This window comes from Panulirus ornatus, chromosome 6, assembly GCF_036320965.1.
Source record: "Panulirus ornatus isolate Po-2019 chromosome 6, ASM3632096v1, whole genome shotgun sequence".
Classification (NCBI taxonomy): Eukaryota; Metazoa; Arthropoda; class Malacostraca; order Decapoda; family Palinuridae; genus Panulirus; species Panulirus ornatus.
Genome location: NC_092229.1, coordinates 17058786 through 17085818, shown reverse-complemented (window position 1 = coordinate 17085818; position 27033 = coordinate 17058786). Strand labels below are relative to the sequence as shown.

Below are 27033 nucleotides of genomic sequence, written 5' to 3'. Positions count from 1 at the left end.
GTTAGATGACTCCAAATCAAATGTACACATAATTGGTCATCCTTCGGTGACATGATTATAACCACTAATTCTTGTTTCCTTTATCTGAGAGATTGTAAATAGTAATTGTATTGCCTCTAGTAACCCTTTAGAGAGTATTTCTCATGCTCACATGGTGCAGCATGGGAGAAATGTTGGATTTGAAGACTGAAACAACCGTTTCTCTCCATGTTGGTGACATACAAGTTTTTCAAGTTCTCTTACCCTGCTTGACCTTAACTCATTAATGTAAGAAAGTTGAGTATCCATTACATTATCTCTGCACTTTCATGAAATTCTCATATACCAGACAATAAATTTTGCTAATTTTTGTTTCTTACAGTACTTACTATTTTACAAACAGCTTCACTCATTGTCCTGGGCCTCACAGGTTACTGTCCCACTGCATCAGTCAACATGCTCTGAGTCTGTTGCCCAGCCCCAAAAATTGCTCTTCCCTTCCCACTATTTTTGAAAATACTTATACTCTGTGTTATGGGCATTTTTTCTCATTTAACATCTTCTAGAACATTTGGAATAACTCTCTATTGACCAGGCCCTCATGCTTGTGGGACAAACTGTGGAGAAGAGAAATACAGGCTTTGAAGATTGAAAACCATTTTTGTCTATGGTGGTGTCTTGTGAACAATAATTTCTGGCACTCTCACCTTCCCCATCCTTTTGCTTCTATTTGGAAAACCTTTTCTCTTTACTTTATGTGACTGCCCTGGGTTGGTGCCTGCTATCTGTGTAGTGTGAACTAGTAGCTAGAAGGTAGCAGATTAAGGACATCAGCCAGATTGGCTGAGGGCAGACCTGAAATGAGTGAGTAGTTATGGATTGCTTTTAGTTGTTCATAGAGGTGAGTGAAAGCTAACTCCACCTCACCAAAATATGAAAGGTAGGCAGAGGTATTGCTTTGGTTTTTGCTCCCAAAAGCTGGCTGCTTGCTTACCCTTACCACTAGCTAGACCACAGAATACTTGGCAAGCTGCAGCATCACTTGATAACTGTGTGGCTATTGGAACTCTATCCTCTCATGTCTTTCCAAACAACTATGACCTGGCACATTTTAAAGTACAGGTTTTTCACTTCCTCCAAAATTTGGAAATGCTTTCCCTTATCTCTTCTTTCTTTCTTACATAATCCTCTCTATATTTCAGTTAAGGCCCAGCCTTGACATGGACTTTTGTCCATGGCTTGAGTCGTCAATGTAAGAAAAGAAAAAAAATGCTCATAGAACACCACTGTGGAGAAAAAAAAAGTTTTTCCAGGCGACAAACTCAACATTTGTTGCCTCCTGACATGTGAGCAGCTTTAAGAGCAACTATCTTCCTTGAAGAGGAACTTTTTTGATGTGAGAGAGGGTACTAATTCTGTGAAGGTGGTTTCTGACAAAGGAGCTAACCTCTTACCAAAATTTCATTGAGTTGCCACCATTTTGATTCAGGTGGTTACACAGTAGAAAGTGAAATGCATTGGTGTGCTTATTTAAAACTTGGTAGGTGTGTGGCTATTTGTCTTTGATATTTAGGAAAAAATTGGATCCAATTAGACCAGTATCCTCTCATATGGACTTAGGATAATGATGTTTTAAGAGAAAATTGGATCCTACTAGACATGTATCCTCCCTGTTGGGCTTATGATACACTTTTAAAAGCATTAGATTTTAGTGTCAGAGGAAATAGATTCAACAGAGCATTTTTCCTTTTACCTTTCTTCAGACATCAGTAGAGACTGGGGAGGAAAATAGTTCTGGTGATGAATTTGAAGATGCTGCAGAACTTTTAAATGATGATGATGACTTCCTTGACATGATGGATGTTCCTACAACCAAAAAACCACAGACTTTGAGTAAGTGACACTTCTGCCTATGATTTATTATTTGTCATACTTTCCTTTTATGTACTTAGAGCTGATAAAATTTTGTATTATTGTTCATAAAAAATTTTAAACTGAATTCAGCACTTGCAGTGTGACATTTGATTATCTGTCAACATTATTCCTAGTCCACATTACTCACCTTTGCATTCAAATCACCCATCACTAACAACATTATTCCGAGTCCACATTGCTCACCTTTGCATTCAAATCACTCATCACTAAAACCTGGTCTCGTGCATCAAAGCTGCTGGTAACACACTCACTCTGCTGCTCCCAAAACACTTGCCTCTTATGATCTTTCTTCTCATAATCACCCATCTCTCTCCATCCACTTTCAGTTGTACCCATATCAATCTAGAGTTTACTTTCTTACACTCTTATCAAATACTCCCAAAACTGCTTCAGGAGTAGTGCTACTCCTTCCTCTCACCAACCCTTGACTTTACTCCCAAGACATTCCCAAACCACTCTTCCCCTTTACCCTTGAGCTTTGTTTCACTCAAGAGTCAAAACATCCAGGTTTCTTTCCTCAAACATAAAAAAAAAATAAAAAAAACATACTACCTATCTCTCCTTTTTTCTCATCCTGGTTACATCCACACACATTTAGACACCCCAATCTTAGCTCTCAAGGAGGATTAGCACTCCCCGCGTGACTCCTTCTTCTGTTTCCCCTTTTAGAAGGTTAAAATACGAGTAGGGGAGAGTTTCTAGCCCCTAGGTGAGTAATGTGGTAGTTGAGGGTATAATTGGTGTACATGGGTTGTTCAGTGTTGTAAATGGAAATGGTGCTGAAAAAGGACTGGTGATTGGGAATACCTGATTTAAGAAGAGAGATGTTTGAGGACAATACGTGGTGTGAGGTGGTTTGATCGAGTAAGTAATGAAAGGGTGAGAGAGATGTGTGGTAATAAAAAGAGTGTGGTTGAGAGAGCAGAAGAGAGTGTATTGAAATGGTTTAGTCACATGGACAGAATGAGTGAGGAAAGATTGACAAAGAGGATAAATGTAGGAGACCAAATTGGAGGTGGAAGGATGGAGTGAAAAAGATTTTGAGTGATTGGGGCCTGAACATACAGGAGGGTGAAAGGCGCGCAAGGAATGGAGTGAATTGGAACGATGCCGTATACCAGGGTCGACATGCTGTCAATGGATTGAACCAGGGCATGTGAAGCATTTGGAGTAAACCTAAGACATTCAGCAAACCCTCTAAATACTCACTCCATCTCCTTCTCACATCATCACTACTTGTTATCACCTCCCCATTAGCCCCCTTCACTGATGTTCCCATTTGTTTCCTTGTCTTACGCACTTTATTTACCTCCTTCCAAAACATCTTTTTATTCTCCCTAAAATTAAATGATACTCTCTCACCCCAACTCTCATTTGCCCTCTTTTTTACCTCTTGCACCTTTCTCTTGATCTCCTGCCTCTTTCTTTTATACATCTCCCAGTCCTTTCCATTATTTCCCTGCAAAAATCATCCAAATGCCTCTCTCTTCTCTTTCACTAAAAATCTTACTTCATCCCACCACTCACTACCCTTTCTAATCTGCCCACCTTCCACGCTTCTCATGCCACAAGCATCTTTTGCACAAGCCATCACTGCTTCCCTAAATACATCCCATTCCTCCCCCACTCCCCTTACCTCCTTTGTTCTAGCCTTTTTCCATTCTGTACTCAGTCTCTCCTGGTACTTCCTCACACAAGTCTCCTTCCCAAGCTCACTTACTCTCACCACTCTCTTCACCCCAACATTCTCTCTTCTTTTCAGAGAATCTCTACAAATCTTCACCTTCGCCTCCACAAGATAATGATCAGACATCCCTCCAGTTGCACCTCGCAGCACGTTAACATCCAAAAGTCTCTCTTTCATGAGCCTATCAATTAACACGTAATCCAATTACACTCTCTGGCCATCTCTTCTACTTACATATGTATACTTATGTATATCTCTCTTTTTAAACCAGGTATTCCCAATCACCAGTCCTTTTTCAGCACATAAATCTACAAGCTCTTCACCATTTCCATTTACAACACTGAACACCCAATGTACACCAATTATTCCCTCAACTGCCACATTACTCACCTTTGCATTCAAATCACCCATCACTATAACCCAGTCTCGTGCATTAAAACTACTAACACACTCACTCATCTGCTCCCAAAACACTTGCCTCTCATGATCTTTCTTCTCATGCCTAGGTGCATATGCTCCAATAATCACCCATCTCTCTCCATCCACTTTCAGTTTTACCCATATCAATCTAGAGTTTACTTTCTTACACTCTATCACATACTCCCACCACTCCTCTTTCAGGAGTAGTGCTACTCCTTCCCTTGCTCTTGTCCTCTCACTAACGCCTGACTTTACTCCCAAGACATTCCCAAACCACTCTTCTCCTTTACCCTTGAGCTTCGTTTCACTCAGAGCCAAAACATCCATGTTCCTTTCCTCAAACATACTACCTATCTCTCCTTTTTTCACATCTTGGTTACATCCATACACATTTAGACACCCTATTCTGAGCCTTCAAGGAGGATTAGCACTCCCTGCGTGACTCCTTTTTCTGTTTCCCCTTTTAGAAAGTTAAAATACAAGGAGGGGAGGGTTTTGCAGCCCCCGGCTCCCGTCCCCTTTAGTTGCCTTTTACGACACGTGAGGAATGCGTGGGAAGTATTCTTTCTCCCCTATCCCAAGGATATATTGTTTTTGTTTTTTTTTTTTCCAAAAGAAGGAACAGAGAAGGGGGCCAGGTGAGGATATTCCCTCAAAGGCCCAGCCCTCTGTTCTTAACGCTACCTCGCTAACGTGGGAAATGGCGAATAGTTTGAAAAAAAAAATATATTTTTTTTTTTTTTTTTTTTTTATACTTTGTCGCTGTTTCCCGCGTTTGCGAGGTATCGCAAGGAAACAGACGAAAGAAATTCCCCAACCCCCCCCATACACATGTACATACACACGTCCACACACACAAATATACATACCTACACAGCTTTCCATGGTTTACCCCGGACGCTTCACATGCCTTGATTCAATCCACTGACAGCACGTCAACCCCTGTATACCACATCGCTCCAATTCACTCTATTCCTTGCCCTCCTTTCACCCTCCTGCATGTTCAGGCCCCGATCACACAAAATCTTTTTCACTCCATCTTTCCACCTCCAATTTGGTCTCCCTCTTCTCGTTCCCTCCACCTCCGACACATATATCCTCTTGGTCAATCTTTCCTCACTCATTCTCTCCATGTGCCCAAACCATTTCAAAACACCCTCTTCTGCTCTCTCAACCACGCTCTTTTTATTTCCACACATCTCTCTTACCCTTATGTTACTTACTCGATCAAACCACCTCACACCACACATTGTCCTCAAACATCTCATTTCCAGCACATCCATCCTCCTGCGCACAACTCTATCCATAGCCCACGCCTCGCAACCATACAACATTGTTGGAACCACTATTCCTTCAAACATACCCATTTTTGCTTTCCGAGATAATGTTCTCGACTTCCACACATTCTTCAAGGCTCCCAGAATTTTCGCCCCCTCCCCCACCCTATGATCCACTTCTGCTTCCATGGTTCCATCCGCTGCCAGATCCACTCCCAGATATCTAAAACACTTCACTTCCTCCAATTTTTCTCCATTCAAACTCACCTCCCAGTTTACTTGACCCTCAACCCTACTGTACCTAATAACCTTGCTCTTATTCACATTTACTCTTAACTTTCTTCTTTCACACACTTTACCAAACTCAGTCACCAGCTTCTGCAGTTTCTCACATGAATCAGCCACCAGTGCTGTATCATCAGCGAACAACAACTGACTCACTTCTCAAGCTCTCTCATCTCCAACAGACTTCATACTTGCCCCTCTTTCCAAAACTCTTGCATTCACCTCCCTAACAACCCCATCCATAAACAAATTAAACAACCATGGAGACATCACACATCCCTGCCGCAAACCTACATTCACTGAGAACCAATCACTTACCTCTCTTCCTACACGTACACATGCCTTACATCCTCGATAAAAACTTTTCACTGCTTCTAACAACTTTCCTCCCACACCATATATTCTTAATACCTTCCACAGAGCATCTCTATCAACTCTATATATATATATTTATTTATTTGTTTATTTTATTTCGCTTTGTCGCTGTCTCCTGCGTTAGCGAGGTAGCGCAAGGAAGCAGACGAAAGAATGGCCCAACCCACCCACATACACGTCCACACACGCAAATATACATACCTATACATCTCAGTGTACACATATATATACACACACAGACATATACATATATACACATGTACATAATTCATACTGTCTGCCTTTATTCATTCCCATCGCCACCTCGCCACACATGGAATAACAACCCCCTTCCCCCTCATGTGTGCGAGGTAGCGCTTGGAAAAGACAACAAAGGCCACATTCGTTCACACTCAGTCTCTAGCTGTCATGTATAATGCACCGAAACCACAGCTCCCTTTCCACATCATATCACCATATGCATACACATACATATACATACATGCACATGTACATATTCATACCTGCTTGCCTTCATTCAGTCCCTGCGCCACCCTGCCCCATAGGAAACAGCATCACCGCCCCTTGCATCAGTGAGGTAGTGCCAGGAAACAGACAAAGAAGGCCCATCCTCTCACATCCATACATGAGCTGAGGATAGGGGAGAAAGAATACGTCCCACATATTCCCTGCATATCTTAAGATGCGGCTTAAAGGGTTGGAGTGGGGGCTGGAATTCCTCCCTCCCAGTTTCACTTTTCCTAAAGAAAGGAACAGAGAAGGGGACCAAGTGAGGACTTTTCCTTCTAAGGCTCAGTTGTCTGTTCTTGATGCCATTCTGCTGATGCAGGAAATGGTGAATATGTATGAAAAAAGATTTATATATTATCCCTGGGGATAGGGGAGAAAGAGTACTACCCACATATTCCCTGCATGTCTTAGGTGGTGGGGAGTGGGTGTGGATGGCTGGAAATCCTCCCATCCTATATTACTTTCCAAAAGATGGAACAGAGCAAGGAGCAAGTGAGGAATTTTCCATTTAGGGCTCTGTTGTCTGTTCTTGATGCTACCATGTTCATGTGGGGAATGGTGAGCAGGTATGATAAATATGTATAGATTGATTTGCATATAAATACTTTTTATTTAATTTGTATTAGTTTTAATGTGTCTTTCACTCTTTCAGTCCCAGCAGATATTGAAGATGAAGTAATGGGTGTCATTCATTTCTGTGAAGAGTTCCGGAACCGTTATGGAAGTTGTGTCCCCATGTTTTATCAAGGGTCCTTGGAAGATGCTCTCAAAGAATCTGTTCAGCTTCCTGCTAAAACTGTATGTCTTTTTGTATCCTGTATTTTCATTTATCCTTGGGGTAGGAGAGAAAGAATTCTACCCTCATATCCCTTGTATGTAGTAGAAAGTGATTAAGAGTGATGGGAGTGGGGGGCTGGAACTCTTTCTTTGTATTTCAAGTTCTCAAAGATAGAGCAGAAGGAGCTAAGTGAGGAATGCACATTCTCCTCAAATGCTCAGGCTTGGGTGTCTGGATGTGTGTTGATGTAACCAAGATAAGAAGACTGAAGAGATCAATAGCATGTTTGAGGAAAGGAATTTAAAAGTTCTGGCTCTGAGTGAAACAATGATGAAGAATGTTTGGGAATGTCTTAGGGTTATAGTCAGGGGTTGGTGTGTGGTTTGGGAATGTCTTAGGGTTATAGTCAGGGGTTGGTGTAAGGGAAAAAAAAGCTTAGAAAGGAGCAGCACTGCAGTTAATGTTGGAATTATGGAAATATGTGAAAGTATGTAAGGAAGTGAATTTCAGAATGATGTGGGTAAAAATGAAAGTGTATTGCGAGGAATGGGTGATCATTCATACCATGAGAAGATGGATGGTAGGAGGCAAGCATTTTAAGAATGGCTGAGTGAGTGTGCCTGTATTTTTGATGCCAAGAGTGAGTAATGTGACAGGAGATGGTATGATTAGGGAGATGGTGTACCCAATATTGGGACTAACAATGGTGAACAGCTTTTAGGGTTGTGTCGTAAGAAAGGATCGGTGATTGTGTTTAAAAAGAGAAGGTTTAAAAGTTTGGTGATTGTGTGTGAAAGGAGACATAAGTATTCATGGGTAAGTAAGAAAGATGGAAGGAGGGCATTAGTGGATTGCACACTAATTGACTGGCGTGCAAAAGAATGACTCTTGGATGTGAATGTGTTGAGCAGGACAGCTGTTGGGATGTCTGCTCATTACTTGGGGGATGGAAGGGGGGAGGATTTGTAGAAGTTTTTGGAAAAGGAAATGATATGAGTCTGAAGAGAGTGGTGAAAGTAAATGAGTGTGGTAAGGAGATAAATGTGAGAAATACCGGGAGAGATTAGATGTAGAATGGCAAAAGGCAGAAATAAACAAGTCAAGGGGAGTCGATGAAGAATGGGAGATATTTTGGGAAGCAGTGCTGGCATGTGCAAGAGGTGTGCGGCATGCAGAAGGTGTGAGGTGGGCTGGTGAGAAAGGTTAGTGAGTGGTAGGATGGCCAAGTAAAGCTGCTAGCAAAGAGAAAAGAGAGGTATAGGGGTGGTGCTTATAGAGAAGGAATGCAAATGATTAAGAGACATACAGGCAAAAATGGCAGAAGTTTAAGAGGAAGATGCAGGAATTGAAAAAGGGAGAATAACATGCTTTGGAAGGATCTCCATAATTTGAGTAAAACAAAAGAAAAAATGGGAACACTGGTCAAGGGGCAAAGTGGGAAGTGATAACAGGTAGTTATGAGGTGAGGAGATGGAGTGATTATTTTCAAGGATTATTGAATATGTGTGATGATTGGTTGGCAGATATCAAGTGTTTGGGTGAGTATATGAAGTGAGAGAGGCACAGAAAGTGGTTTTGTGATGAAAGAAGAGGTGGTGAGAGCCTTGCATAAAGTGAAATGTGGCAAGGCAGCTGTAGTTCAGAAAGGGGATGACTGTTTTTTCATTGTTTAGCTAGGATATTCAGTGTATGTATGAACCTTGGTGAGGTGCATAAGGATCCTTGGAATGCATGTATACTGCCATTTTATAAGGACAAGGGAGGCAAAGGTGAGTGTTCAAACTACAGAGGTATAAGTTTGTTGAGTGTACTGGTAAGGTAGGAAAGTACTGATTGAGAGGATGAAGGCAAATATAGAGTATCAAATTGGGGAGGAACACTGGTTGCAGGAATGGTAGGGAGGTGTTGATCTGGTGTTCACTTTAAAGAGTGTGTGTGAGAGATATTAGAGAAAAAGGAGCATTTGTATGTGGCATAAATAGATTTTGGGAGAGCATTCAGTAGGATTGATAGAGATGTCTTGTGTAGGTTCTTATGAATACATGATGTGGCAGTAAAGCTACTAGAAGCAGTGGGAAATTTTTTATCAAGAGTGTAAGGCATATATGGAAGTAGAAAGAGAGGACAGTGAGTCATTCCAGGTGAAGGTTGGTCTGCAGCAGGGTTGTGTGATGTTATAATGGCTGCTAAATTTTTTTTTATGGATGGGATGATGAGGGAGGTAAATACAAGGGTCTTGGAGAGACTTGAATGTGCAGTTTGTAGTGAGTGAGGGGTTATGCAAAGTAAGTCAGTTGTTGTTTACTGCTGAGACTGCACTTGTGTCAGATTTGCTTGAGAAACAGAAGATGGTGTCTGAGTTTGGGAGTGTGTGTGAAGGGAAGAAGTTGAGACTAAATATGGTTATTAAGTTTAGCAGCATAGAGACATGTTAGTTGAGTGAGAATTTGAATGGAGAATATTTAGATGAATTGAAGTATTTTAGATACCTGGGAGTGGACATGGCAGTTATTGGGACAATAGAAGATTCATAGGGAGATTGAGGAATGAAAGTTCTGAGAGCATTGAGGAAGTGTGGAGATAGAGGTCATTATCTGGGAGAGCAAAAATGCGTATGAGAGTGCAGGTTGTGGATGAATGGGTATGTTTGAAGGTATAGTAGTCCCAGTGATGGATGTGAGGCATGGGCTACAGATTAGGATGTGTGCAGGAGGGTGGTTGTGTTGGAAATGAAATGTGTGAGGACATTATGTTGCATGAGGTCGTTTAATCAAGTATGTAATGGAAGGGTAAGAGAGAGGTGTGGTAATATGAAGATTGTGGTAGAGAGAATGAGTGATGAGAGGTTACCAAAGAGATACATGTGTCAGAAGCGGTGTTGACAGGGATGAGATCAAATTGGAGATAGGAGGATGGAGTGAAAAATATTTTGAGTACTTGTGGCCTGAAAATGAAGAAGGGTGAAAGGCATGCACAGGATTGAGTGAGTTAGAAGAATGTGGTATAGAGGTGGTGACTTACTGTCATTGGACTGAACCAGGGCATTTGAAGCAGCCAGAGGAAACAACAGAAAGGCCTACTGGGCCTGGTTATAGATATGGGGCTGATGTTTTGGTGCTTGACACATGGCAGATAGAGAATAGATATGAGTGAATGAGGCCTTTCTTTGTTTGTTACTGGGGCTGCATTGCTAAAGCAGGAAGTTGCAAACAAGTATGAAAAAAGTTGTTGGTCTTAAATTATTCTACTTTCAGCTATACGAGTGGGATGTGTCTTTTTCTAATATTTTACAGCAACCTTTTTCTTATTTACTCACTCACTTTCGTTTCATTCATGAAGCCATATGACTTGCATGTGGATGATGTGTTCATAGTTATGCCCATGTAATTTTTTAACTGATAATTTGATGACTATTGTATTTTCTTTACAGATGCATAGTGCAAGCGCAAACAAGTTAGGGTTAAAGCTTTTTGCATAGTTCTGGTATCATTGTTCATTTACAGTATTCTCCTCTTATTTGAGTTTCACATAGGCCTACTTAGCATACTTATTTTGTCTTCGTCTACATGGTTGTTTCACTTGCTTTAGCTAAGTAGCATCAGGAACAAATGCACAACAGTCTTGCACGTATCCACTGTTTAGCTGTTATGTATAATGTTCTGAACTAGAGCCTACCATCCACAGCCAAGCTCCATAGACTATTCCTTGGTTTACCATATCCCCTGGTTTAGCATACTGACAGCAAGTCACCACTGTCTATACCACATTGATCCAGATCATCATGGGCATTGTGTGCCACTCACCTTTCTAAATGTTTAGGTCCAGATACCACAAAGCCATTTCATTCCATCCTTCCATCATTTGCATGTTTGACATGTAACTCCTCTTAGTTGATCTTTCACTGCTCATTCTCTTCATGTATCTGAACGATGTCGGCACACTTTGGTCATCTCTCTCAGTCATATTGTGTTTGATGCCACACCTCTCATGTTCTGTGATTCCAACTGAGGAGCATTAAAGTGGTGCCCAGAACCATCTTACACTCTCCATGTCAGGATTTCTGGTCTTACTTTTTGCCTCATTAAAATGGGACTACCAGGTTCGTTGTACCATCTTCTCCTTACAAGCTCCATAAACCTACTTAAACCTTGCTTTTTCTTTTCCACATAAGTACTCTAGCCTACTCCTGTCCACTGTTAACATTTTTAAATATTATAACAGAGTCCAACAAATCTATGGCCCCTATTCCCTGGCATCATAGGATACTAAGAATCATTGGGTTTCTGCATGACTCCACTGTCAATGAGAGGGAGGGCTGTGGCAGTAGTAGTGCCAGCTCCTCCCATGACTTTTCTCTCTCTGTTAGACCTTCCTGTTTTTCTACTTACTGTAACAACATTCATGGTCTCAAGTAACCTCTCCTCTGTTGAACACCATCTGTCTAGCCTCTCATATGATTGCACTTCTCACTTATGCACATTTATCTAATGTTTTGACTAGTCCCTTTTTCTTATCCAACTATAATCTCCACTCATGATTCCAGTTCAAAGGACCTTGAGTCCCCACACTTTGATGTTAGGAGGCTCAAGGTCTGTCTCTCAACTACCACTCTTTTCCATTGTTTCACCTGTTACTCTCCTAATTCTACAAATTCTATATTTTTTTTTCGACTGTCTAAACTCCTGTAGTGAGACTGTGACATCCTTTCACCTGCAAGCCAAAATCTCTTACCTAGGGGATTTCAATATTCACCATAGGGAATGGATGAATTCCCTCCATATGGATGGTAGAGGGATTGAAGCCCTCATGTTCTCCATTCTCAATGATTTAGAGCGAATTATCTCCCACCCTACCCATATTCCTGACCGCTGCGACCACTCTCCTAATATTCTGGATATGTTTTTCACCTCTAGTCCATCCCACTGTCATACACAATCTAGCCCCCAGTGGTTCATCTTATCACACCCTCATGAATGTATCTGTTCTAATGACACCTTCCCCTACAGCAGCCCCCTCTAAGTGCAAATACTGGTGCCTCAACAAAGCTGACTGGAATAATTTTCATAACTTCTTTTTGACTTTCCTTGGGTAAATTATTGTCTCTTCATTGGTGATGCTTTTGTCCCTGCTAGATGCTTAGCAGAGGTTATTCTTGCAGGAATGAAAGCCTTTATTCCCCTCTTCATCCAAACCTTGGTTCAACCATTCCTGTTCTGAGGCCCTTTAGGCAAGAGATGAGGCATATTAGGCTTGGAAAAAACTCTCCTTCCTTTGGCTTCCATTCAGCTTCACTATCCATAATCACTGCAAGTATGTCATCTGTGAGGCAAAGCATTCCTTTATTCAAAGGAAGTGTAATAACCTTCCTCGTTATCCACTGATAGGTCTTTCTGGTTTTTAGCTATGGGCATCTCTAACAACTGTCATTCTACCTTCCCTTCACTTTTCTGATTTGAAGGTACTTTAGCTGTCTCTCCCATAGACAAAACAACTGTCTTTGTTTCTCGTTTCACCTCTAACTCCACTCTGGATGACTCTAACATTCCTTCACCCCCTAATGCTCCTCTTACTAATCCTGTGCTTCTTCCATGATCTTTTTCAGACTGTCTGAAAAGTGCTTCTCTTTCTGGATACAAGCAGGGCTTATGGTCCAGATGGCATCCATCCCCATGTACTGAAGGAAGATGCCTCTGAACTTACACCTGTTCTTGCTTGTCCTATCCGTTTCTGTTTAAAACCCAAAACTTTTCCTTCTGCTTGGAAGCATGTATTTATACATCCTATCCCTAAGAAGGGTGACTGTTCTGACCCCTCTAACTATCATCCTGTTGCTTTGACATCTACCATTTCCAAAGACTTTGAATCCCTTCTCAACTCCCGTATCCTTAAACACCTTGAAAATCAGTCTTTTCTCTGATCAACAGTATGGCTTCATTAAGGCGAGATCCACTGGTGATATTTTTTCCACTAATGTTTGGTCATCATCCCAGAAAGAATTTTAGGAGTCATGTGTAGTTGCCCTTGACATATCCAAAGCTTTTGAGAGGGTGTGGCATTGGGGTCTCATCTCTAAGCTGCTCTCTTCTGGCTTCCCTCCCTCACTTTGCTCCTTCATATCTCAATTCCTTTCCAGCTGATTTATCTCTGTGGTTGTTAATGGATCAGCCTTCCCCATTTTTTCTACCAACAGTGGTGGCCCTCAAGGTTCTGTCGTGTTCTCTTTACTTTTTCTCCTTTTTTTCAATGATTTCTTCTCCTCCACAAACAACCAGATGCTCTCATATGCTAACAGCTCAACACTGCATTCATCCACATCCATCAATTCTACTTCTCCTTTCACTTGATCTGCATCTCATCTTGACTCAGCTTCCTCAAGAAAGTCAGTCTTGGACAGGATATTTCAGTGGGGTAAACATAATCTAATTAAGCTTATTCCTCCAAGACCCAATTTCTACCCATCTATCTATCAAAAACTCCTCACAGCTCTCATCTCTCCTTTGACGGTTCTGTAATTCCACCTCTTGACTCAATGAACATAAATGTTATTACTGTAACATCCACTCTTTCATGGAAATCTTTGTATTATGGGAATAGCTAAGTCTGCCTTAAAAAACTGGGTGTCCTGATGAGATGTTGAAACTTCTTCTCTTCTGTACAGTTATTCTGTTTATACAAAGGATTGATTCGTCCTTGTATGGAGTACTGGGGTGGTTCTAGCTCTGCATCCTTACTTGACAGAGTCGAAAGTGGTCCAACTAATAAACTGTCCTAGCCTAACTTTCAGATTTGACCCTTTTGCCATATAGCACAGAGTTGGTTCACTTCCCTCTTCTATAGGTATTACTTTGGTTTGTGCTCCCCTGAGCTTTCTGCGTGTGCGCCCCCATTCTAGGTAGAACATGCAATACTCAGAAAGCTACTGCATCACATGATTACTGTGTGGCCATTGGCAACTTAAGGGTGTGGGCCGTTTTGATAACTGATTCTTTCCCTATACGTCAAAGCTTTGGAACTCACTACCTTCTCATGTCTTACCCAGTAACTATGAACTGGCTCATTTTAAGAGATAGGTTTTTCTTTTCCTCCAAAATTCATAAATGCTTTCCCTTGTATTAGCTTTTTCTGTTTCATTATTCTCTCCCCATTCCAATTAAGGCTCGGCCTTGATGTGGTCTCTTGTCCATGACTGGTGCCATAAAAAAGAAAAAATCCAATACTTACTGTTCATTGTTTGTAAGTGTTTATTTGTTTATTTATTTTATGTTAACCGAGATGGCATGGGCACATAAGCCCTTATCAAGGCCATTCCATTAACGCTATATGAAAGGGTAAGAGAGATGTTTGGTAATAAAAGAGTGTGGTTGAGAGAGCAGAAGAGGGTGTGTTGAAATGGTTTGGACATATGGAGAGAATGAGTAAGGAAAGGTTGACAAAGAGGATATATGTTTCAGAGGTGGAGCAAAGAAAGAGAAGCAGGAGACCAAATTGGAGGTGGAAGGATGGAGTGAAAAAGATTTTGAGTGAAGAGGGCCAGAACATACAGGAGGGTGAGAGGTATGCAAGGAATAGAATGAATTGGAACATGCTGTCAGTGGACTGAACCAGGGCATCTGAAATATCTTGGGTAAACCATGGAAAGGTGTGTGGGGCCTGGATGTGGATAGGGAGCTGTGGTTTTGGTGCATTACACATGACAGCTAGAGAATGAATGTGGCCTTTTTTGTCAGTTTTCCTGGCACTACCTCACTGATACAGGGGGTGGCGATGGTGTTTCTTGTGGGGCATGGTGGCACCAGGAATGGATGAAGGCAAGCAAGTATGAATATGTATATGTGTATATATGTATATGTCTGTGTATGTGTATGTATATGGCTCTTGAGTGAAACGATGCACAAGGGTAAAGGGGAAGAATGGTTTGGAAAAGTATGGGGAGTAAAGTCAGGGGTTGGTGAGAGGACAAGAGCTAAGGAAGGAGTAGCTTTACTCCTGAAGCAGGAGTTGTGGGAGTGTGTGATAGAGTGTAAGAAAGTAAACTCTAGATTGATGTAAGTAAAACTGAAAGTGGATGGAGAGAGATGGGTGATTATTGGTGCTTATGCACCTGGTCATGAGAAAAAGGATCATGAGAGCCAAGTGTTTTGGGAGTAGCTGAATGAGTGTGTCAGCAGTTCTGGTGCATGAGACTGGGTATTAGTGATGGGTGATTTGAATGCAAAGGTGAGTAATGTGGCAGTTGAGCGTATTGTTGGTGTACTTGGGGTATTCAGTGTTATGAACGGAAATGGTGAAGAGCTTGTGGATTTATGTGCTAAGAAAAGACTGGTGATTGGGAATACCTGGTTTAAAAAGAGATATATACATAAGTATATGTATGTGAGTAGGAGAGATGGTCAAAGGGCATTATTGAATTACATGTTAATTGGTAGGCATGAAAAAGAGAGACTTTTGGATATTAATGTGAAAGATTACTGAAGGCTAAAGAATTGATGGATGCAGTTTCTGTAGTGAAAGGAAGGAGAATTGATAAATATAATCAAGAAATGAGGGATTGTCCTGAGATGGTTACATTTGACTGAGAGTTTGTCCAGCCTGAAAGTACTTAAGCAGGCCAAGAATTCAACTGGATATCAACTTGAGGTGTTATACCAAGGGACGAGAGGGAGACAGAGAATATAGTTTGATTTGGGAAAAGTGATCATGAAGAACATGAGAAGGGATTTAATTTTTTTCATAAATTCATTAGGAGTGAATTGTTAAATATTCATCAGCTAATCAGGCTATGAGACTTGGAGAGAAGAGTTGTGCTACACTCAGTAGTAGGGACAGGATGGACTTCTTTGAAGTGAAAAGTTCTTTGGTGAGACTGCTTCTTTCATCAACTGATGATACAGCCTTGCCAAAGGAGACTCTTCACTGAATGTGTAACCTCAACACGGTTAGGCTATTTAATGAAATGGGGAAGAAGTCTGGAAAGTATTGAGATTCATAAACACAATAAGGCTGTTAAAACACCTTTTCCCATATAAGGCTTATTGCTGTGGGTTTTAACCTAGTAAGGTTGTTGTACTACTTGGCTGCATTGTAAGGCATTACATATACGTATACTCATCAGTAGTGACCCTTATTTTTTTTTTTTTTGACAAGATTGAATCATTACTTTCATATAGATCTTGTTAAAATGATGGAGCTTTAAGTAAACATTTTGTGCTAAAGCAGCATTCTGCTTCAACAAAACAGCTCAGTTTCAATATATCTTTTGCTTCTTGAAGCATATCTCACTCCCCCAAGTGTCCATGGACCCCATATTGGGAACCACTGGCTTATAGTCTTGATTGCTTCCACAAGTGCTACAGGGAAATGCAGATGAATTTGATAGGCCACTCAAAATATTGTTTGGTATGTTGTTAGAGGAATGCATAGTGCCAAAGGAGTAGAAGAGGGCAAATTTCATGCCTACCTATAAGAAAGCTGTGTTATCTAAAAGACTAGTAAAGAAAATCAGAAGGAAAATGGACAACTTCTTGTGGGAGACAACATGGTTTCACAGAAAGAGAACATTTGACTCTGCTACATCAAAGGTTGATTAAGAAGATGGATCCTCACTCAGGAATAAAGGGTAGACTTCTAGACTGGGTAGAGGACCTTTGTGGAATGGAGTAAGGGACACAGGTTGGATGGGCATTCTCGAAATGAGTTGGGGTCACCAGTGGCATGCCACAGGGTCAGTGCACTTCTTTGAACATCGAAATTACTTGGTTAAAGGGCTGGACTATTACCTGAGCTAGTTTGTAGATGATGCCATCATGAAAGAAATAGTGATACATCATCATACAAGTGGACCTAGATAAACTTCAAAGCCCGTTTGATAAGTAGTGTGAAATTCAGTCCGAAGTATGAAGAATGGGACACACTGAAAGAAGGCCTATACACGATTTTTATCTTGCAGGATATAAGTTATGAGAATTCTATGTGAAAGAAACATAGGAGTTGATAGTGTGCATAACCTATTGCCAGACCTATACATCAGGATGATTCTTATGCAGTTATGCTGTTTGGTGGCGACTGCCATTGCATTTAAGTATGTGAATAAGGAGATGTTTAGTAAACTATTTACAGTATGTATTAGACTTAGACCAATTTTGCTCACCCCTGGTCTCTACATTAATAAGGCACAAAGACTTAATTGAGACATTCCAAAGAAGGGCATTTAAAATGTGATCAGAATTAAGAGAGCCCTATAGTGAGAGGCTGATGGCTATAGAATTGACTACCATGGAGGAGAGAAAAGTTAGAGGCTGTGATTACATCCTTCATGTTTCTACATCAGTTAGACCATGTCAGCCATAAATAGTTCTTCAAGAGATGCTGTGATAGAGTAAGCAGAGGTTATGACAGGGAGGTGAGCAAGATGATTGTTAGAGAGGATGTGAAGAAGTATTCTTCCACTATAGTGGTGGTGAATGGTTGGAATAGCTAATTTTCCTGTAAATTCTGGTCTATTGATGTTAAAAGATATACTACATGGTAAAGAACTTGTAAGAATTGGGGTCCCATGATAAGAATTCGCTTCCTGTACAGCACACATACACATATGCATGAATGCACATTTATTAATGGATGTGTGAGTAAATGATCTTATACAGTTAGGAAGCAGATCCTCATAAATTTAGATGTATGCTCAGATGCATGGTTAGGAAGAAGATCCACATAAACATATATGCATTCTCATATACATACACAGAGTCAAGTAGTATACCTAATATCGCATTGTTGTTCAACAGAGAAAGCTGCTTGCAGTGTACTTACATCATGATGGTAGTGTGCTCTCCAATGTTTTCTGCTCACAAGCTCTCTGCCAGATATCAGTTGTGGACTACTTGTCAGCAAACTTCATCGTTTGGGGCTGGGATCTTACACATGAAGCAAATAAAGCCAGGTATTTTCTTATAATTGCAAATCAGTTTCCTGCAGACCTTTTCATGCTATACATCACAGTGTATAACTTTTTTTTTCTACATGACAATTTTATTCATTTCTTAATCTTCCTCCTTTGATGTACCTCTTTCATGCTTTTACTTCTCCTCACTGTCTTTCCACCTCCACGTTCTTTGTGTACCTTGTTTTGTGTTCTCACTTACTGTTTTCTAGTCAACTCACACTCCTCTTTATGTTCTTTTTATCACTCAGATAATCTCTGAAAGGCATTCTCTGACCCCATTCTTACTTTTAAATAGCAAAATATATATATTTTTTAGTAGGTGCCCTTCATTGTTTGTTCTTGTTAAAGGATATGCTTTTTTATGTTGCATTTATTTTCATGTAGAAAGAGTTGTATTTGAAACAACTGTTTGACAATTGCAAATAGAAAGTTGAATGTCAGTGCTGTAAGAAGTAAGATATTCATATTAAAGAAGAGGGATATAGTATGAGGTGAAGTTGAATGGTCAGGTGCTTTTTTTTTTTTTTTTTTTTTTTTTATACTTTGTCGCTGTCTCCCGCGTTTGCGAGGTAGCGCAAGGAAACAGACGAAAGAAATGGCCCAACCCCCCATACACATGTATATACATACGTCCACACACACAAATATACATACCTACACAGCTTTCCATGGTTTACCCCAGACGCTTCACATGCCTTGATTCAATCCACTGACAGCACGTCAACCCCGGTATACCACATCGCTCCAATTCACTCTATTCCTTGCCCTTCTTTCACCCTCCTGCATGTTCAGGCCCCGATCACACAAAATCTTTTTCACTCCATCTTTCCACCTCCAATTTGGTCTCCCTCTTCTCCTTGCTCCCTCCACCTCCGACACATATATCCTCTTGGTCAATCTTTCCTCACTCATCCTCTCCATGTGCCCAAACCACTTCAAAACACCCTCTTCTGCTCTCTCAACCACGCTCTTTTTATTTCCACACATCTCTCTTACCCATACGTTACTCACTCGATCAAACCACCTCACACCACACATTGTCCTCAAACATCTCATTTCCAGCACATCCATCCTCCTGCGCACAACTCTATCCATAGCCCACGCCTCGCAACCATACAACATTGTTGGAACCACTATTCCTTCAAACATACCCATTTTTGCTTTCCGAGATAATGTTCTCGACTTCCACACATTCTTCAAGGCCCCCAGAATTTTCGCCCCCTCCTCCACCCTATGATCCACTTCCGCTTCCATGGTTCCATCCGCTGCCAGATCCACTCCCAGATATCTAAAACACTTCACTTCCTCCAGTTTTTCTCCATTCAAACTCACTTCCCAATTGACTTGACCCTCAACCCTACTGTACCTAATAACCTTGCTCTTATTCACATTTACTCTTAACTTTCTTCTTCCACACACTTTACCAAACTCAGTCACCAGCTTCTGCAGTTTCTCACATGAATCAGCCACCAGCGCTGTATCATCAGCGAACAACAACTGACTCACTTCCCAAGCTCTTAGATTATGTATTGATTAATAGTTGTGCAAAGGAGAAATTCTTGGATGTGAATGGGCTGAGTGGGGTAGCTGATGGGATTTCTGATCATTGTGTTGTGATGTTGAGGTGAAAGCTTGTAGATATGGAATGGGTGGGAAGAGGGATGTGAAAATGAGTGAGCTTGGAAAGAAGCTTGTTTGAAAAGATACCAGGAGAGATTGAGTGTAGAATCGTGAAAGATGAGAGCTCATGAAGCAGAGGGAGTGAATGAGGACTGGGAGGCATTCAGTAAAGAACTGCTTACATGCATTAGAGAAGTTTGTGGCATGTGGAAGGAGGAAGGTGGACATAGAAGAAAGTGATGGCTAGACGAAGTTAATTTGCTAGCGAAGGAGGAAAGAGAAGTTTATGAGTGTTATTTAAAGGGAAGGAGTGCAAGTGAGTGGGAAGTGTAAAACAAAAAGTGACAGGAGGTCAAGAACAAGGTGTAGAGGCTGAAATATAGGGTACATGAAAATTGGTGTGAGTGGGAATCAGCAGCTTAGGGAAAGTAAGAAAATGTTTTGGAAGGAGGTTGATAGTGTGAGAAAAACAAAAGAACAAATTGGAACATTGGTGAAGTGGACAGATGGGAAGTGGTGGCAGGCAGAAATAAGGTGATGAGGAATTTGTTGAATGAGTTAGATGATAGGATGGCAGATGTGGGATGTTTAGACGTGAGGTATATGAAATGAGAGAATCATAGCAAGTGGTTTGGTGAAGAGAGAAGAGGTGGTGAAAGCCATGCGTAAAATGAAATATGGGAAAACAGTTTTGGAGTGAATGGGATTGTAGTTGAATTTCATAAGAAAGGGGATGATTTTGTTGATTGGTTATTTAAGATTTTCATTGTATGAATGTCACTTGGTAGGTGCCTGAGAAGTGGTGAAATGTCTGTATAGTGCCACTGTATAAGGGCAAGGGATACAAAAGTGAATGTTCACATTAGAGTGATATATGATTTTTGAGTGTACCTGTTAAGTTGTTTAGGAGTGTGGTGATTGATAGGGTAGTTGCATGCACATAGCTTCAGTTTCTAGATGAATAACGTGGTCTCAGGAGTGGGAGGGGATGTATTGATTAGGTGTTTGCTTTGAGGAATGTGTGAGAAATATTAAGAGAAACAGAAGGATTTTAATGTGGTATTTACAGATCCAGAAAAAGCATATTATAGAGTAGATTGTGATGCTCTGTGTAGGGTGCTGTGATGTGGGAGGAAAGCTGCTAGAAGTTGGTGTCTGAGGTGTGAGAGAAAGTTTTGTGTTATGTGAATAAAATCTAGCTTATTATGTTTAGCAGACAAGAAAACAGGGTAATTGGTATGTGAGTTTGATTGGAGAGAACTTTGGGAATGTGAATGTGGACAGCATACTGAATTTTGAAAAGGAATGTGGACAGCAAACAGAAGTTTGAGAAGCTGTATGATAGTAGAGGTGTCTTTCCCAGTATAGTAAAAGTAGTTAAATGAAACTTAATAGGAAATTCATGTTTATTTGCACCACATTATTTTCAAATATTTAACATTCCCATATGTACAGTATAATTTGAATTCAACAAAACCATCTTTATAAGTCTTAGCTCCCCTACAGAGTAAGAATCACACATAAACTTCATATTTCTTCTTAGTGTACTTCCCCATTCAGAACTGTGCTGTATCTTGTCTTGATCAAAAGGCACTCATTTGTTAGCAGACTGTAAGTATAAATTTTAGTTATTCATTACATACACATTTTATCACACTTGATGCATATACTACACTGAATGACTTAGTGTCATTTCATCTGCTGATGTCCATGTGGTTGCCAGGCAGATCTTAGGTTTCAATAAACACCCATTTTACTCTCCCTCATTCATAGAGGAAAATAGAATGATATTTTGCATAATCTAATATTTGTGACATATTCTCATGTTTAGAATGACTTCATCTCAGTGCTTTTACTCAAAGTTTGTTTCACTGTTGTAGCAACATTCATATGACATTGGATACCTTAAAATGTGTGATTTTTATCATACTAATGTGAATTTCATGTTCCTTTGTACATATTATGTTCCTTAAAATGAAGCCACTCTCCATCAGGTAAGAGGACAAGATGTGCAATTCTACTATCACTGAGAGCATGAGAGGGTGTTACAGAGCATGGATAGAATGGATCAAGAATAGTGTGGATGAAAGGAAAAATTGGAATTGTGAAGTATGCATAGGCATGTGTATATGTGCCTGTGAAAAAGGAGACTGTACAAGGTAAGAATGAAATGAAACATTTCTGAAGAAATTTGAATGACTGTATGAACGGTTTTGAGAATGAGAGAAACATGATTGTAATGGATGGATGATGTGAATGTGAAGGTAGGATGTGATGAAATTGCTGGGATAGTTGGTGAATGAGGAGTGCTTAGAGTAAATGAGAATGGAAGTTATCTTCTGGTGTCTGTTCTGAGAGTGGTTTATTCCTTGCAAACACATTTTTTCAATACAAGGTGATCCACAGGTATATATGGATGAGGAATAATGGAAAAGAGCAAAAGGCTTTGAGTGATTATGTGCCAATGGATGAAAGATTGAGAAAGGCCATGCTAGATGCTAGAGTTGCAAGGGAATTTTTTATAGACTCTGACCATTTTGCAGTTCTTGTGGGGATGAGGATCAGGGAAAAGTGGAGGTATGGTGTAAGGAAGAATGATAAGGTAAAAGTGCTGGCAAGCAAGAAGATGAATCAGAAAAGATTCAGGGAGGATTATGAGAGGAAGATAACTTAAAGTTTAGTGAATGTATGGATGGAGTTATGTGTGAATGTGGTTTTTAAAATGTTTAGAGAGATTCTATTAAAAATTTTAGTATTGGTAGTTGGATACAAGGTCGTGAGAAATAGGAATAAAAGGGCACTGCATAATGGATGGAAGAGATTGGAAATGCTTTGGAAGAGAAGAAAAAGGCAAGTGATTGATTGCTTGAAGGGAATGTACTATTGGAACTTCTGCAGAGGAGGAGGGATGACTGTTAAATGTATAAGCAAAACATTCAGAAGCTGATAAAGGAAAACAAAAAAGAGTAGATGAAGATTTTGGAAGAAAATCAAAAGTTTAGGGAAAATAAGAAATTTTACTGGAAGGTGAAAAAGAAAATGGTGGTGTAAAAGTGGAAATGTTAATGTGAGAAGTAATGAAGGAAATTGCTAATTCAGAAGGAGAAAGTGAAAGGAAGATGGAAAAGAAAGAGTATTTTGAAGAATTGATGAATATGGAAGATGGGGAGGCATTAGTTGTTACATGCATGAGTGTGGAGGCTGGAAGGAAGAGGACACAGATGCAGGGGGCCTATAATAAAAAGGGAGGTAAGAAGGGCAATGATGAGGCTGAAGGTAGGAAAGGCACCATGAGTGGAGATGGGATTACAGTTGAAGTATGGAGGAGAAAGGTTATAGAGTGGATGAACCTGATGTAATTCAGCTTGGAAACAGAAGGTTGTGCATAAGGATTGGATGAAAGCTGTTAATATTCCTGTAGAGGAATAAATCTGTTAAGTACACCAGGAAAATTGTATGGAAGAATGTTGATTGATAGAGTGATGGAAGTGACTAAATGCAGAATAAGTGAGGAGCATGGGGGTTTTAGGAAAGTTAGGGGATGTGTGGATCGCATTTTTGTGGTAAAGATACCCATTGAAAATTATTTAGTGAAAGGTAAGAAGTTATGTGTAGCTTTTATGGATTTGGAGGAAGTGTATGATGTAATCAATTGGAATGCTTTATGAAACTTGATACGTATATGTGGGGCAGGGGGACACTTTTTATTGGATGGTGTGAAAGCCATCTATAGAGGAGCAAATGCATGTTTAAGAGTGGAAGGAGATTTAAGCAAAAGGTGTGGTATACATGTGGTATGAGGCAGGGTTGTGTGATGTCACTGTGGCTTTTTTTATATATATGTGGATGGTGTAATAAGAGAGATGAAAGCAAAACAAGGGAAAGGAGGTACAGAGATGGAGTGTGGTAGTGAGATATGGTGGCTAGTGTCAAGCCTGTTTGCAGATGATACTTTGTTGTTTGCTAAGTGTGAAGAGGAGTTGCAGAAGATTGTAAGTGGTGTGTTTAATGATGTTTGTAAACATTTGCAATTGAAGGTAAATGCAAGTAAAAGTAAGAAAATAATGGCATTTTAAAGGAAACAAAGTGAAAGAATAGATTTTGTAAAACCTTGTAGAGTGAAAGAAGCAAGTATAATAATTGCTTTGGATATGGGGGGGAGGTAGACTGGAAGAAATGAAAATATTTAAGTATTCAGGAGCTGTCTTGGGTAAGTTTGGTGACATGGAAGGAGAGATAAGGGAAAGAGGAGTACAGGTTAGAAGAGTCATTGTGTTGTTTAATAGAATAATGAAAGGTAATAGAATAATGAAAGGTAGAGATGTAAGTATGGAAGTGAAGAGAGGATGAAGGGACTGTAAAGTCCTGCCAACCCTGACAAATGCTGCAGAAAAATAGGTATGGAATGAATCACTGAGGTCAAGAATTCAGGCTGTGGAAATTAGTTATTTGAGGGAAGTATGTGGTATGACTAGATGAGTTATTTGAGGGGAGTATGTGGCTTGACTAGATGAAATAAAGAAAGAAATGAAGGGATGTATGATCTATGTAACTATATCACTGATGCTTGTTCCCTCTAGGAACTCCCTTCAAAAGGTGGCCACAGCAAAAGAATCTCTACGTATCCCTGTCCTTACATGCCTCCTTCACATACACGTTCCATGCATTCTTCTACCGTTTCTCTCCCTCCAGTATTCCTCCACATCATTTGCTCATGTCACATGTGGTCTTCCACTCACACCAACCCCTTTAATTGTACTATCATACTCTTTCCCTGTAAACTCCCAGTCTTGCTTTCTTTATACTTGCCCAAACCACCTCAAAGTATTACGTTTCACCCATTTTACCACTCCACAGTTCATTCCCTTAGCATTCCTTGCCATACACCTTCCATACACCCTTTCATTTCTTTCTTCATTCCATGAAATCACACCACATGCCCATTCTCGAATAGCTCATTTCCACAGCCTGGATTCTTGACCTCAGTGATTCATTCCATATCTATTTTTCCGCAGCATTTGTCAGGGTTGGGAGGACTATGCTGTTCCTTAATCCTCTCCCCACTTCCATACTTACACTTCTACCCTTCATTATTCTGTTAAGGGACCCAATGAATCCTCTACCCTGTACTCCTCTCTCCCTTATCTCTCCTTCCATACTACACTTACCCTAGACAGCTCTTAGATACGTAAATTCTCTCATTTATTCTGCCCCCCCCCCCCCCCCCCCCCCCCCCCCCACACACACACACACACACACACACACACACACACACACACACACACACACACACACACACACACACACACACACACACACACACACACACACACACCAGCAGAACAATTTATTACACTCTCTTCATTACCCCATTTCCCTATTTTTGCTTTCATCTCTCTTATCATGCAATCTATAAATAAATGAATAGATAAACTTATTATGCTTTGTCACTGTCTTCTGCGTTAGCGAAGGTAGCGCAAGGAAACAGACGAAAGAATGGCCCAACCCACCCACACACATGTATATACATACACGTCCACACACACACATATACATACCTATACATCTCAACGTATACATATATATACACACACAGGCATATACATATATACACATGTACATAATTCATACTGTCTGCCCTTACATCCTCAGTAAAAACTTTTCACAGCTTCTAGCAACTTTGCCTCCTACACCATATACTTATAATACCTTCCACAGAGCATCTCTGTCAACTCTATCATATGCCTTCTCCAGATCCATGAATGCTACATACAAATCCATTGTTCTACTAAGTATTTCTCACATGAATTTTTCAAAGCAAACACCTGATTCACACATCCTTTACCACTTCTGAAACCACACTGCTCTTCCCCAATCTGATGCCCTGTACATTCCTTCACCCTCTCAATCAATACCCTCCCTTACAATTTCCCTGGAATACTCAACAAATTTATCCCTCTGTAATTTGAACACTCACTTTTATCCCCTTTGCCATTGTACAATGGCACTATGCATGCATTCTGCCAATCCTCAGGCACCTCACCATGAGCCATACATACATTGAATATCCTCACCAACCAGTCAACAACACAGTCACCCCCTTTTTTAATAAATTCCACTGCAATACCGTCCAAACCAGCCACCTTGCCAGCTTTCATCTTCCGCAAAGTTTTCGCTACCTCTTCCCTGTTTACCAAACCATTCTCGCTGACCCTCTCACTTCGTGCACCACCTCGACCAAAACACCCTATATCTGTAACTTTATCATCAAACACATTCAACAAACCTTAAGAGTACTCACTCCATCTCCCTCTCACTTCACCACTGCTTACTATTACCCCCTCATTAGTCCCCCTTCACTGATGTTCCCTTTTGTTCTCTTCTTTTACACACTTTATTTATTTCCTTCCAAAACATCTTTTTATTCTCCCTAAAATTTGATGATACTCTCTCACCCCAGCTCTCATTGCCCTCTTTTTCACCTCTTGCACCTTTCTCTTGAACTCTTGCCTCTTTCTTTTATACATCTCACAGTCATTTGCAATATTCCCCTGCAAAAATCATCCAAATGCCTCTCTCTTTTCTTTCACTAACAATCTTACTTCTTCATCCCACCACTCACTACCCTTTCTAACATGCCCGCCTCCCAGTTTTCTCATGCCACAGGCATCTTTTGAGCAAGCCATCACTGCTTCCCTAAATACATCCCATTCCATCCCCCACTCCCCTTATGTCATTTTCTCTCATCTTTTTCCATTCTGCACTCATTCTCTCCTGGTACTTCCTCACACAAGTCTCCTTTCCAAGCTAATTTACGCTCACTCTCACCACTCTCTTCACCCCAACATTCTCTCTTCTTTTCTGAAACCTCTACATATCTTCACCATCGCCTCCACAAGATAATGATCAAACATCCCTCCAGTTGCCCCTCTCAGCACATTACATCCAAAAGTCTCTCCTTCACGCGCCTATCAATTAACACATAATCCAATAATGCTCTCTGGCCATCTCCCCTACTTACATACGTATACTTATGTATATCTCTCTTTTTAAACCAGGTATTCCCAATCACCAGTACTTTTTCAGCACACAAATCTATACAAGCTCTTCACCATTTCCATTTACAACGCTGAACACCCAATGTACACCAATTATACTCTCAACTGTCACATTACTCACCTTTGCATTCAAATCACCCATCACTATAACCTGGTCTCATGCATCAAAG

The 27033-nt window shown here is 40.5% G+C and overlaps 1 protein-coding gene across 1 annotated transcript in view; it reads left to right on the top strand.

Moving 5' to 3' along the window:
* The window catches only part of casp (Fas associated factor casp), a 174978-nt gene that overhangs the window by 100073 nt on the left and 47872 nt on the right, over positions 1 to 27033 (top strand). Inside the window, exons 8-10 of the mRNA XM_071662658.1 lie at positions 1743 to 1872; positions 7121 to 7266; positions 18028 to 18182. Coding sequence (XP_071518759.1) covers positions 1743 to 1872; positions 7121 to 7266; positions 18028 to 18182 — 431 coding nt within the window. The remainder of the gene's footprint in view (positions 1 to 1742; positions 1873 to 7120; positions 7267 to 18027; positions 18183 to 27033) is intronic.